Raw genomic sequence first — 15,082 nt, forward strand, 5'->3', positions numbered from 1 at the left:
CTTTTATCCTAATATAAAGCAGCGTTTCACTACCGATCTATAAGGGAACTCACTGATTATTGACCCAGTTCATAATACACATCCTGAAGTGTCTATTTTCATGTCAATTTCTGTTACACATTACTTGTTTTAAATAGGTAAATCAGCCATTCCCCTCATTCATTTGTGCAGCGCCGCCACGAGGATGAATCAAGTAGCTACAGGGACTGTTTTAGTTATAGCATCATAATGTATTAATTCAAATATCTATACTTGCCCTGTCATATCGATTACCACATTGCACGAGGAAGGACAACAATATATCACCAAAACACTATTTTGACCCACCCCTAATATACAGAGATAATTTGTGTGCTGTAAAAAAGAATAACCCATACCCCTTCTATTCTTAATTAAATTGCCACCATCTCTTCTCATCAATCTTTAATGCCAATGTCAAGATTAGAATCTTTTTGTATGTCTGGCTGTTCTCAAGTATGAAATTCTTCTTTATTTCAAACAACACTTAAGCTTGTCCAGTGTTTTACTATCATACAAACAATAAAGTTAATTAATAAATGAATGAATACAAATTCTGTCCCATCCTAGTGTTTGGTTTCATGATTACAAATCCTAGTCTCTCCGGTCTGTTTCCTCCATACCAACCTTCTGTTATCTGATTATAACTGATCTATTAACATCAACATTCCAACAAATCTGCAGGATTTGAGCAGCATGCCAGTTTCGTTAAGAACTGTTGGTAGAGGCTAAATTAATAAACCAACTTTCCAGTGTGAGTAATGCTTGAATACCTCACTTGGTTAAATAGACAGTAAATCAACCAGTAAAGCAAACACCTCTAAAGCATGCACACAATTGTTTCAGGTTCTCAGACACTATTACTATACTATAGAGAATTAATTCACAGTATAGCTACGACCAGTAGGTGGCGCCAATGTTCTACTACTGAGAGTCTACACATTTCGCCATTGAGTGATGCCAATGTCATGATTGAGGTAATCACTAATGCATGATTATTTTTTAGCTCTGTACATGTCAACATTAGTATTAAAAAAACTGCACCTTTTCACCATTATAAGCACTGTATTTTCAGCAAGTTGGCCATACACATAAACTTTAAGGTAAAAAACAGCTGAAACAGTCATTTATCCACTTTTTGCAAAAGGTTAACATACAAAGAACGCGAAAAAACCTGGGACACATCAACTCGCAAACCTATCCACCGATGCAAAATGGAAAAGAGCTCTCTATAATACTGAACATTGATATAAATTCTTGAGCTTCTTGAGCATAAACGCAGGCTAAAACATGGTACAAAATGCACACTGTGCAAGTAAGGACATCTTTAAAACAAACGGAGAGGAGTCGATATGAATAAAGGCTTTCAAAAATCACTTGCTTGTATAATGCATAGGAATGTGATGAAATATGTGTGCCTCACACACACGGTGAAAAAAAAGCGCTTGTGTGTGTACAATACAGAGCATTTGGATGTGGCTTCATAAGAAAAGCTTACAGTACATTATATTATATCATACAACAAAAGGTTGTAAAAATAGTGTCCAGCTTAGATGGCAAACTGCTTTGGCTGCTTCTTCAGGCTCATTGACTTTTCCGTTTGTGAAATGACATGTGTCGCTCTGTTGTTGAGGAGTCTGCATTCATGAAGAACATCTGTATAAAGGAGAATAATCATTTTAAATGCCATAGATTTAACACAATGAGGATTGAGTTGACAGCTGGTTAGATGACATGAAAAACAGTATGACAGTATGCAGCAGAGAATGTCCTACCATTAAATTGTTTGTATGCTTCTTCGACAATGGCATTGTTCGATCTCTTTATCTCCCAGTAATTATCTTCCACCCATGGCTTACAATCATGGTGTTCAATAAGCTGTCCATTCTTGTATAAACCAGCTAGACATTCACAGGAAGAAAAAAACAATTTATTTGTATTTTATTTCACAGTAATATTAAACGTTTTACTCTTAAGAAAAGAAGTTCACCTTTGATTGTATCATCAATGTCTTTACATAACTGGTACAAGTCACTCCCACGTCCTGCCACTCTTTCCCCTAGAATTTAAACAAACAACTTAAGAGATTTTGGGAAACATTCACTTAGTCTAAGTGTACAAAAAAACATATCTGTCTTACCATCGAGCACCTTAATACTGGGGAACATTTCCAGAACTATAATTCTATAAGATGTGTTCCTGCACACTGACGGAGAGAGACGGAGAGAGACAGAGAGAGACACTGTGAGTTCACTCATCAAGATTCTACATCTTCTACATGATTCTTTATAAATCACTGAAAATTACCTGGATTAGTATAATTGTAAGTGTTGTCTTTAAGACGAATACTTTCTAGCTTTCTCAAAGACTGAAGGCAGTGAAGGCTCTCAATGCTGTTGGGGAACAAATCAAGAAAATAGAAACAATTCAGTACAGTATTATGTTCTTGTAAATACAATAGCAAACATCCTTTTTCATTATAAAGGGTAAGCATTTGATGATGGAATACCTGGATATGATATTACCAGCCACGTTTAAATTCTGTAAACTCTCACAGCTGCGTAGTGGCTCTGGAAACACAGCAGCAACAACTGTATTATTATTTTAATAATTAAATATAGTGCTCTTAATAGGAGATTATATAGCATGGACTTTGGGACTTTATTGTTCTTGAAAGCTTACCTAAATTGGAAATCCTGTTTGCAGACAAATTTAGTACAGAAAGAACCCGAAGCGATGCCAAGGAAGCTAAATTTGTGATATTATTCCCAGAGAGGTCCAATCTCTCCAGACTAATACATTCCCCAATGCATCCAAGATCTTGTATTCCTGTAAGACAAACCAAATATTATTTGAGGAAACAATGATTTTTGATTGTTAGGACTTAAATGGTGAAATATAAATTGTATCTTACCAAGACCTCTCAATTTAAGAAACAAAATAGACTCCAAATCAAATTCTCCGGTACGTGATTTGAGCAGCGCAGCTGTAATCTTGTCAAAGTCTGCATCTGCAGCATAAGAGAGCACATTCAATCTTTCATTCTAACATATGCAATGCAACGACAGAAATAATCCTTACATGTGAGTCAGCAGTACAAAAGCAGAATGCTGAAAACACTGTGTCTCTCCTGTTTATGCCATAACAACATAATTCACACAATCCTCTCTGAACAGTAAGTACTAACAGGCTGATCTGTCCCACAGTGCTGATGTCACTGTCTCTCCAGTTGTATGCATGAAAAAAACAACTGAGGGAGTTCTGTTTGGTTTAATTTCCTGAGGCGGACTATGTTCCTAACACTGATTCTGAGCCTGCTGGAAAGAAAACACAGATTCTGTAAAGAGAACACACTCATCAGTTTCTCTTTATTTAATCCAGTTATACTTTTAGATTTAAAAAATCTAAAAGTATGTAAATTAGTATTGGTATGTAAATTATGTCAGGGCTGGCAGACTGAGTGTTTACTGTTTTGTGTTTTCTATGGCTGATACATGATGCCATTTCTTCTGTTTTAATAATTACAAATGATGCACAAAAGTGCTTAACTAAAAAAAACATTTTCTCAACAACAACTATGTACTTACATAGTTTGAACGAAAACAACAAATAATCAAAACAGTAATACAAGAAACAGGTAATGAAAAAGAATATAATTACAATGATAATATGTTTAATCAAGTATAAAAATATATATATATAAGGAAATAGCCATATACATTATTGGTGCACCTGATACGTTTCAACTTCTTCCCACTCCCTTTTGAACATGTACAATTTAAATTAAATTAAGTGTTTTGTCATTTATATTTAATGTATATGTTTCATGTTCTTTCAAATCATCACCAAATAAATACATTTGGATGAAGAGGATAACGTTATTGCACAGCATTTACTGCGTTTCTAAAATCGGCTTGATTAATCAGTCTACCTCTGATCAGAATCAAAACCAGAAGAACTTAGGATATTGTTTTGTCAGTGAATGCACTAGCGCCGAAGAGAATTCAAATACAAGCGAGTAGTGACAATAAAATATCATATATTACAAATATAATATAATAAAAGATAATCTGATATAAATATATTAGTAAGTATACAAATATTCAGTACATCTAGAAACTAAAAATGCGCAAGATAGTGATTGAAAAGTCAAACTGCACAGAGTAAATGTAATTGCACACTGAATAATAATAATATTATATTTTCATATACACAGTACAGCGCCACAGTGTCAGTGTGGTAAATAGTAAACAGTGGGTATAATAAGAATGGTCAGCAGACACATTTGTTGTAAAAACGCTAATGCTACCTGTAGCGTAGCTACTGTATGAGCGTCGTGGGGCAGCGGTTATACGCAAATTAATGAGGGTGATTCAGCAGGATGAGGAGACCTGGAAGGGGTTTGGTTTTTTTTTTAGATGAAATGATAATTGTTCTTCCCTTTTCACAGACAATTGCACACGATAACAAACATGTTGTGCGGCAAACGATACGCTGTTGGCTACATCTAAGCATAAGCCACCGCTCGCTAGCATAAGCCGCCGCTAACGGCTTAGCATAGCGACGTAGCAACAAGCTCTCCATCATAACTTACCCTGCTCTTTCTCCCGCTTCGAGTCCATCGCGGGCAACTTTTGCTGCGTGTCGACGGCGTTAACCGGTGCAGGGAAGAGGCAGGTCAGTGGTGACAGAGTGGGGGAGTGAAGCTGACATCTGTCCCGGCAGCCACTTCTCTCTACTGTACTAACTGTAGTGTAGTGTAGTGGTGCTGCAGTAGCAGGTGGACAAACGAGCTCTGATTGTCCCTGCAGTGAGTCCAGGCTCAGGCTCAGGACCAACACACACACACGCACGCACGCACGCACGCACGCGCGTACACCACACACACGCTCTTGTGTTTGATAGATCGTCTTTTGAGCAACTGAGCGCAATGACTAAGATGATTAATGTGGGGACATATTACTTAATGTCAATATGTCCACGATAACTGTGATGATCTATCTATCTATCTATCTATCTATCTATCTATCTATCTATCTATCTATCTATCTGTCTGTCTGTCTGTCTATCTGTCTATCTATCTATCTATCTATCTATCTATCTATCTATCTATCTATACACACATATATAATATTTCAATTATTTTATGTTATAGCCCGAGTTGCCAAGCTTCATCATACATTTACAGGGAAATATAGAATATTATAATTATATAAAAAGAGAAATAATGTTAAATATTATACACATTACATCGCCCGCAGTATATGAGCATTTTCTCCCTTTATCAACCGCAGTACTTATTTATTTATTTCTTTGCCTGTCTTCCTATTGGTTTGTCTTGGCTCCGGTGGACAGAGCTGCCGAACAGCTGAGGAGGCAGCAGATCAGTTTGCAATAGTCACTCAGTCTCCGCTGCTGCTGCTGTCACTACTGGACACTTGCCTTTTTACGCATACTCTGTTTGGGTAACAAGGACATTTGGCTACTTTGCAACCTGTTTGACACCTCGTGGGTGTGTGTTTGTGTGCGTGTGTGTGTGTGCCACAGAGTCTTTGATGCTCTCAATGCCTTTCACTGAGAAAAGGCTCCGGACGTTCAGTGTCATCAATGTGTTCAAGCAACAGATGACCTGATTAAGATGGGTAACAAGCAAACAATATTTACCGACGAGCAACTTGATGCCTACCAGGTAAGTCAGCACATCATTATTATTATTATGCACTACTTTCCTTTTTTTCTGATATTAACATAATCTTATGCTGTGGGACATCCTGTTTTTTGGATTAGACAGAGTTTTTCCAGTATTAGTCATTAATAATGTCCAGCCTCAGTCTAAGGTGGCCATGGAGGTTCCATATCACAATATATTTACCATAAAAGTGTCATCATGGACTATGTGAATCTGTCATCGCCTTCACCGACATCACTGCCCACTTCACAAAATCATAAAACTGAACCTCAGGGTAATTGGACTGCACAGCAGAGGAGCCATTAATCATTATTTACAACAGAAGAGCGACAACAAAAGGAATGCTGATGCCACTCACACGCCACCACACAAACACGGCCAACTCAGTCACTCACCTTTGGGCTGGAGATGCTTATCACTCACCTTCAGATGATGACGGTTCATACAAACATCTTACACTATTATCTTATAGGACAATTTATATATTTAACAGTAATTTAACACGTTGACTTTTGAATACTCCCTGACAATTGTATGTTGATTAAACGCGCACTTGTCAGGTGCATTTTTTTAGATGAATGAAGTTCAATTTTGATTTTATTGTAAAGATGAAGCATCATGAAGTGTTCACTGAATTATAATCTGAGGAGATCTGGCTTTTTATTCCCCTCTCTCTTTAGAAGAGTGTTTTTGAGGAAACACATGGTGGTATGCACAGGTTTATCATGTCGTTAGGTATGGACTTAATAATTGATGCCAAGTCAGTGTGATATGCTGTGAAACTCTACTCTCAGGAGACAGTTTACTTCTCAAGAGGATCTCTGGTTTCTCCTATTGCTTACGCATCCTTCTTAAAATACTCTTGTTTTCTGGTGTCTGTTTTAATAATTATTCCTTCTTCATTATTTTAATTATTTCAGACTCAAACATATAAGATGTATCATCTGATACGGCGTGTTGTTGTTTCGTCCCCAAGAAATTAATTTCTCGGCTATAACATATATAACAACACTACATTATCTTTGCAGGCAATTTGCTGCATTAAAAAGTAGAATAGAAACTGCCACACCATTAAAATCAGATATTGCTTCAACTATTTACACACAATTGTAATTTATTAAGCCAAATGTCTTCAGGGGGCCTGTTTTTGACTGGGACGGGTTAAGAATCTCACTCTCTGTGGAGCTCAGTTGGCTCTGCTCCTCACATTCAGGAGCGGAGCACAGACAGAACAAGGGGCAAACGTAAATGGAGTTGCTCCCAGCAGAGCTGTTGGATAATGGAAGTGCCAGTACATGCATGTCAGACAACAGCAGATCATGTTCCTCTGCCTCATCATCGCTATTGCAAGTGGCAGGTGACAACACTCACAGACACATCCTCATTTTATAGAGAAACCCGACACCTCCACTGGCGTTTTACAGGAAAAGCTTGTTCACATGACTTCAGAGATCCTGTAATGTTATTTGACATGACTCCCAGATGTGCCACTGAGAGTGTTTTTGAGACATTTATAGAATGTGTTAATTGTACTCTACCTTACATACTAGACCGCGTAGTACAGTTAATCAGAATTACATCACAATAGGTTTTCACGCGCTGCTTTTCTTTCATTGCAGGACTGTACATTTTTCACCCGCAAAGAAATTCTGCGGTAAGTATTTATAAATTATGTATAATCCTGAAGCTCACGGATTTGTACAAACTACACATTTCACCAACTGTTGGAACATATGCATCATCACACATTATACCATCACCAAACTGTTTCATTCTTTGCTCTGTGCCATGTGGTTTATTTAGCACGCAATGCTTTACTTTCAGTACAAGATTCTATCTCAAAACATTCACACTTCCTATTATACCATGTGTCAACCATGTGTTCAGAGATAACTGTTTAAGGAAGCTGATAAAAAAGCAATATTTGGCCCCTTTTCAACAAGGGGAAGTGATGTTGCAACCTCCATATTATAGAATATACACATACAAGTTCATTTTCAATCTTGTATGAACCATTTTCCTTTAATGAACAGATACTGACTGACATGTTGCTGTGTTATTATATACTTCAAGCAGTCTCAACAGTACAAAAGAAAACTAAAGGGCAAAGAAGAAATCAGGACACTGCCAGGGGCTGCTGAATTTCTTTACACAGACTGACATCCTAGATGATTCTCTCATCCAGTGCAGTAGTGATCTTATATTTCCCTAAATAATCCTACATCAGTATCAGCATGTTACTGAAACCACTGAAAGTCATGTTGACCTTTTGACTGCGGTGTTGTTTTCACAAGTCTCACGTTTCTACCTCTGCTAAGTTCAACGCCTGAGAAAAATGAAAGAAACATAAATGCGCTCTTAGCGATTGCACTGTGGGTATCATAATTCAATGGGGGTGGCGTCCACCGTTCCTCTGGTTGTGTCACTCGGCTCTCTGGGCGACGGGCATAAATTAAACAACAAAACACTTGATTTTCCTTTTAATGGAATTGACCAGTGACGCTCATGTTTCAGTATCTTTTGTTAGCGGCTGTGGGGGAAGATGGATAGCAACTTAAAAAAATGAAACACAGATCCTGAAGTATGTTGCAGTGCAGCGTCAGAGGTTGCATGAACCCAGGCTTCTCAGCGCAGTAAGAGCTCTCACGCTGTAAAGTCTGTGGGTGCATTGGTCGCTTTTCTCCTACAAATACCTGAATTTTAAAGAATTGATTTGAGAAATAACGCAGGGAGTGCAAACCTAAGCCAAGGCCACAAAATTTACAACCGTGTCAATGTCATTGTCCAAAAATAAAACCCCCTTGGTGAAGCTGATTGCACAACAGCAGAATATTTTTTGCCACTGTAAAAAAAAGTGCACTGTTCTCACTTGCATTACTGCTTTACAGTATTTATTTCCACTTTTTCACCCATCAACAAATGGCGCATGTGCATCTTCTGCCTCAATGATATTGAATTGACTTTGATTCTAAGGACAGCAGTGGTTTGGAGACTAAATTGACAATCATCTGAAGGTGTAACAGGGTCCTACACTTTATGACCCACATAAAACAGCCCCTGTTCCTGTCCCCAGCTGCTGCTGCTACAGCACAGTTATGTAACATCAAACAAAAACAGCTTATCACTGATGATCATAAGGTCAACGTTTTGAGCCACTTGGCTGTATTTCAACACCAGAGCACAGCATTTCAGTGTTTGTTTTTTGTAGAACATGAAGTGCCATGTCGATAACTCTACTGAGTATCATGCTTTTCTTCATCACGCTTCGCGATGGAACACAATATTTTAGAGCCGAGGGGTCAGAGAAGATGTACCGTGACACTTTCAAAGGTCACGGTACATTAAAACGGCAGAACTGCTCATCCATTTCTTATACTGCCAGAGTGGAATGCCATCATTTTGACAGGTTTATTTAATTTAATTGGAGTCAGTTTGTCCTCTAAGATCAATATCACTGATGAGGGGGCTCTGCTCAATAGCAACAGAGATAGGTTACAGTGGCATCTGGTGATAAAAAAAAAAAAACATTTTAATGAAAAGAGGGAAAAAAAAGCACTACAATCAGACATGGCGCTCGATAGCGAGAGTCTATGGTAAAGAGCCCCGTGCCCTAAAAGAACCAGAAATACGTCACATGACCGGTACTCGCTGTAAACGAGCGAGCAAACATTTTTAAACTACATTTGAATGCAGATTACACACGGTAGTCACGGACTGTATAATGTAATTATTACTTCACCCCACGCAGTCTGTCTGGTCTTCCACACTTGCACTTGCCAACATGACCAATAGTCCCTCTATGGGCGAGCCACCACTGATAGGTTATGACACGAGGAGGCTAAAGATAAACAGAATTTTTTTTTACATCATTCTTTGCAACCCTAGATGTTAAATGATGTCATACAAAAGATTTGTGTAGACCAGATCCTTGTGCAGTATGTAGGATAAGTTGGAAAATAGTGTAATTTCCCCTAACGTGTATACAACAGCTAAAAGTGGTTTACTTACTTTGACACGTGTAAAAATCATATTTGTATACAATTTGTGGTCATATTTAAAATGTAACACTATATTTATCAAATCTTATTGTATCAGCCATGTTACAAAGTTTTGTCTCAAAACCGTTAATACAATGAGTCTTTTTTTTTTTTTCCTAGGTTGCATGCCAGATACCATGAGTTGGCTCCACATCTCGTTCCAATGGACTACACCAATGATCCTGAGTGTAAACTGCCTTTAGCCTTGATAGTCAATATGCCAGAGTTAAATGTAAGGGGAAACATGATTTGCTTTAAACCACCAGCACATACAACTTACAACAACTGTACCCTTTTAAGGACACAAACACTGTCTTTGTGGGCAGACGAGGGCTGCAACGATTATTGGATTTTTCAATAATTAAAACAAACTTTCTTATTTTGTAGCGTCTTACAAAGAAATCATTAAAACTGAATCATGTTGGTTTGTGGACAAAACGAGACATTTGAGAACATCATCATTTCCAGGTCTGAGAAACAGTTTTTTCAACATTATCTGACATTTTATGGACCAAACAAGCACTCACTTCATCAAGAAAAGAATCGATAGATGAATCGATTATGAAAATGAATCGTTAGTTGCAGCCCTTGGGCCGACTACTAATTACTACACCATGTTTCAGAGCACAGAATTGTTTTTTTTTTTTTTTTAAATTCATGTCATTATCACGTATATGATTGTTGGTCATAGTATAGGAAACGTGCTATGAAAGACACTGCCTCTCTACACTGACAGATACTGAACATTCACTGCTATTTGAAAAGAATGAATTGTCAAAAAGCCATGTCACATAACAGCAACTAAAGACACAGCAAAGATCATTCAAATGTGTTCCTCTGGGTATGATTGGTTTTTACCCGTTTGACTATAAGGATGGAGGGAGTTATACATTCCCACATTAGTGAGGCCTTGTTTCAAATGCCGGACCGATTAAAGCTTTGCTCATGATTTATGGATTTAGTTCAGAATGACTTTGCTTTAAAAGGCTTTCGTTTCAACTTGCTCCACTGTGTAGAGGACAGACGTAGGTCTCTTCTGATGGCCTCCACTACGGGATAAATTCATTACAAGTTGTGCCAAATCAGCTCATTACCGGGGGATATAAAACCCCCAGTGGTTGAGCAACAGAGGAGAAAATATTGTCTTTGCCATATGAGCAAACGGACAGAGTCAGCTGTTTTTAGATGAGTACTGTAATCAGCAGAATACCACTGCAGCGCATATGAACTGTAATGGTAAATGGTCTTTGTTTTTATTGTGCATTTCTAGTCTTGTTGACCACTCAGAGTACTTTACACAAACAGTTTTGTCATTCAACGATTCAGACACATGCTCTACTGCAGCACATCTACTGTATATGTGGCATTTTTTCTATCACACATCATTCATAGTCATTGACATTGACATGAAGCCACAGCAGTTTATGGTTATTAGTTACGTGTCGTGCCCAGGGATGCATCAGCATGTACTGTACATAGAGGAGCTGGGGATCGAACCTCCAAACAAAAAACATCCCCACGCTGCCGAGTGAACACATGCTGCAGACAGCAGGACTTCTCTGTTCCCTTAGAATGTTTTTCATACATTTTTCTTATCTTTTTTAAGAAATAATGTTACAGTGGCAAAGCTTTTGCTTACTTTCACATTTATTTCAATAACCATACACTCATGCAGATGTTTAAATGGTCGACATGTAAAAAAAAAAAATAAAAAAAAATCTGAAATTCTAATTTTGCGCATTACACATGTCAAATTGAAGATTGAGGCTATGGGCTACAAACACATCCATGTTGTGAGGTTTTTGCACTCACTGTATGTATTTTAATGCTGTAATCCCCTTCATCTATAGGAAAATCCGTTCCGCAGCAGAATCGTAGAGTCTTTCTCAGAGGACGGCATGGGGAATCTCAGCTTCAATGAATTTGTGGACATGTTTTCAGTCCTCAGTGAAATGGCTCCAAGAGAACTCAAGGCCATATATGCCTTCAAAATATATGGTATTTGCCAAATTTCTCAAAAAGGATACTTTTTGATTTTTTCAGAATGGTGACAAATGAAAATGCCCGTTATAACCCACAGATTTCAATGTGGACAATTACCTGTGCAAAGAGGACCTGGAAAAAACTCTGAATAAGCTGACGAAGGAGGAGCTGACTCCTGAGGAGGTGGAGCTGGTGTGTGAGAAGACCATTGAGGAGGCAGATTTGGATGGAGACCACAAACTCTCCTTTGCTGACTTTGAAAATATGATATCAAGGGCTCCGGACTTTTTAAGGTAAAAATACCTCTTTTTTTTCTACCTGAAATACAAATAGCACTTTAAGATTGTTGCCTAAAAGCATGTGGCAGTATGTTGTTTAGAGGCCCATCTTGAAAAGCACACATTTTAAAATGTGTCAGTGTATGCCTTACACCAGGGCTGCCAAACTCATTTTAGTTCAGGGGTCACATACGACACAATTTGATCTCAAGTGGGCTGGACCAGTAAAATAATAGCATAGTAACATACAAGATCTCCACATTTTTACAAAATGTATTATGAGCAACCTGAAATTTCTTGAGAAAGTGCAATTTCAACAATATTGTGCAAAAGTTACCATTTACACACGTGCATGGCAACTTACAGATCACAGTGGATCTACAAAGGCACACCACATTTAGTCATAATTACTAACATCTAATGGTGCAGAGGATGTTGTTCTTTGTTTGTATAGTGAGCTTCCACTTCAGAATGGGAAAAACATGCTCTGGCTGATTTGTCCATTTGGTTTACTTAGTCTAAGGCTATGGAAATTAAATTAAAACTTAAGGCGCAGGATCTCTTTCGCCCTGTGGACCTCTGAATAATTACCAAAACAGAGCGATCTCCTATGACCCACTTTTATCTCTCCCACCCCTCCCTATTCTCACACATATAAACCAAACAGCTGGCTGACTTACATTGAAAGAGCGATTTACAACATTGGAAGACAGCACCAGCTTCTCTCTCTCTCAAAGCAGTGATCATGATTACAATAATGATTCTGTAGCCCCTCCACCTCCGAGAGTCCAAAACTGTCCAGGTTCCTTGTTCGCAGTAGAATCTACTTCTAAAATCATGGCTTCGTAAAGTCATTTGACAGTGGTTTGAATGTATCAGATATTTGTTTTGAATTTTGAAGCTTTAAAGCAACTATACACCAACACAAACATATATGTATTAGGTAGTATATTCCATTTCTGGCAGTAAACACTCATAACTTTTACACCTAGATTGTTGTGTGTTTCTACTCTTCTTCAATGATGGTCCTATCATATTGTCTCTTTTGTTACTGCAGCACCTTCCACATACGAATCTGAGAGGGCTAAATAGAAGTTCTCCAAGGTTGACTGTGTGATGAACCTCAGGACCTGAACCATGTCCTCAGTGGTCTCTGGCTTTATTGAAGTCTGTTCAGTCAAAATCTCCAAATATTCCGTAAAGCTGAAGTCCAAGGACCCTGGATTTATTTACCATAGATAAAAAAAATATATTTTCTTCTGTCTCCTTATAAAGGGCTCGACCTGGATTGGTCTCTTGTTGGTAGAAAAGGTAATTTTCCACATTTTAAGCCTAAAATGAACCAGTCTTGCTTAATTATTGCTTATTGAGCACACTCATTGATGCATACAATGCTTATCTACCTACTGTATATTGCACATGTCTTCCTAAATGACACAATAGATATAAGGTGAAGTTTGACATGAATGAAAGCACACAGCATTAAGGGCATACAGATATTCTATTTAAGCTATGCAATATTTGTACATTCAGTGCATCGTTTCTTGCCATTTTAGGTTGTGTGTTATGCTTGTGGAACTGGAACATGATGACAATCATATATTCTGTTCTCCAGTTAAACAAAAGGGCTCCGTCGTCTCAATCCCATTTGGTTGCTTGCATCTGCCTCAGCCATTATCATGAGATGTTAGTTACTGCCATCTTTGTACATTTACAGTATTTTATGTGTCTTCAGGTATTTGTCTTACAGTGAATAAATGTGTTGCTTTCCCTCTGCGTGTGATCATGTGTGATTTCTTGTTGTCTCTTGAAAGGGCAGCAAAGGACAGTGTGAATACTGAGAGACTTCCTCTGACCAGCAACTTTAACGAGATCAGCAATATCCTGTCCATATGACCAGCTCACCTCAACCCACCCACCCATGATGATCAAGGGAGTGTGCACAGTAAAGATGAGGAAAATGAATGAGTGCGCCTCTGTGCAGCTCATCATATGAGCTGTAATAACTTGTTAAGCAGGATGTGATCAAGAGCCAGCTGCCTCAGCATTCGCAAGCGAGATTACATCCTGCACACACAGTTAATCTCGTAGGGGAAAATGGAGGAAACGGCCTCGGTCATGTTGGTTAATGATTTATGGATTCTTGTTTCCAGGCTGCAGGTTTGCATCAGGTACATATGAAGTATAGTGCACACTGAAACACTTGCGAGTCACACGGATGTTGGGTACACGCTGAACTTTCATCAGGCCTTTGCTTAGAGCCTCGTCCGCGTCGCTTTGGGTTTTTGCCGTCATTTGCTGCAAAATAAATTTGACCTGGATGACTGCTGCTGAGTCAGACAAACGCGGGACACATATAAAGTAGGAAGTGGGGCAAAAGCTGCAGGTTGAAACAGCGTAACAGAAAAAAACAGCAGCAGTGGTGTATGTTTTCATTTAGTGAATTTACATAAAGTGCAAGGATGTTGCTGAGGTGTTTTTGGTGCAAACAGCATCCCAAGACAAAAAAGAATGAAGAAGAACAGCTTAAATGAAGACAACTAATTACTGCACAAGAAAGAGCTAAATGAGGCTTAAAGCTTTAATATAAAAAGAGTAGAAACACAGCAAACAAATTCACCATACGCGTTTGTTTCCTCCTTGCACGCAGCTATTGGGAGGAACTTGACCACATGTACACTAGGTTTGTTGTGTCAGTGAGATTGTGATCTGTTGTGTGTGATCGACGTCTAAATATAAGGGCACATTAGAGCCTTAAACAGACAGTCCCATTATGTACGTTACAAATGAAATGAAATACATGTGTTGTCAGAACTTCAGCTGAAAGAAGAGGATGTTGTTTAACAGTGTGCAGTCCGCGGGGCAGCCAGTTAATGCACTCCATTATCTCCGGTTCCCTTTATGAAGGCACTATCCCATATTCACGGCAATATGGCGCTGATTGTGTGGCCGCGTTAATTAACTGGGAACATCTGTTCATTACGATTCCAGCACAGAAGCTTCTGGCACACTGTGATACTTGGGCTGTAAAGCAGCCGTCACTGTGAGTGAACGTCTCTGAGGCGGAGAAGAGCCAC

At 38.5% G+C, this 15,082-nt stretch overlaps 2 protein-coding genes across 2 annotated transcripts; one reads left to right on the plus strand and one right to left on the minus strand.

Annotated features, from left to right (window-relative positions):
* Positions 1 to 408: 408 nt before the first annotated feature.
* lrrc61 (leucine rich repeat containing 61) lies at positions 409 to 4,864 on the minus strand. Its single transcript, XM_044035371.1, has 9 exons — positions 4,613 to 4,864; positions 2,933 to 3,028; positions 2,701 to 2,847; positions 2,528 to 2,588; positions 2,326 to 2,411; positions 2,159 to 2,224; positions 2,009 to 2,077; positions 1,794 to 1,919; positions 409 to 1,674 (listed from the first exon to the last, which is right to left on the minus strand). Exons 1-9 carry the CDS (start codon positions 4,638 to 4,640, stop codon positions 1,568 to 1,570), a joined length of 786 nt encoding a protein of 261 aa, XP_043891306.1. The 5' UTR covers positions 4,641 to 4,864; the 3' UTR covers positions 409 to 1,567.
* Positions 4,865 to 5,156: 292 nt separating this feature from the next.
* On the plus strand, positions 5,157 to 13,781 carry cib2 (calcium and integrin binding family member 2). Its single transcript, XM_044035299.1, has 6 exons — positions 5,157 to 5,707; positions 7,327 to 7,361; positions 9,865 to 9,976; positions 11,595 to 11,742; positions 11,825 to 12,020; positions 13,063 to 13,781. The coding sequence occupies exons 1-6, from the start codon at positions 5,657 to 5,659 to the stop codon at positions 13,082 to 13,084; spliced, it is 564 nt and encodes a 187-aa protein (XP_043891234.1). The 5' UTR covers positions 5,157 to 5,656; the 3' UTR covers positions 13,085 to 13,781.
* The last annotated feature ends 1,301 nt before the right edge of the window (positions 13,782 to 15,082 follow it).

This window comes from Solea senegalensis, linkage group LG10, assembly GCF_019176455.1.
Source record: "Solea senegalensis isolate Sse05_10M linkage group LG10, IFAPA_SoseM_1, whole genome shotgun sequence".
NCBI classification, from domain to species: Eukaryota; Metazoa; Chordata; class Actinopteri; order Pleuronectiformes; family Soleidae; genus Solea; species Solea senegalensis.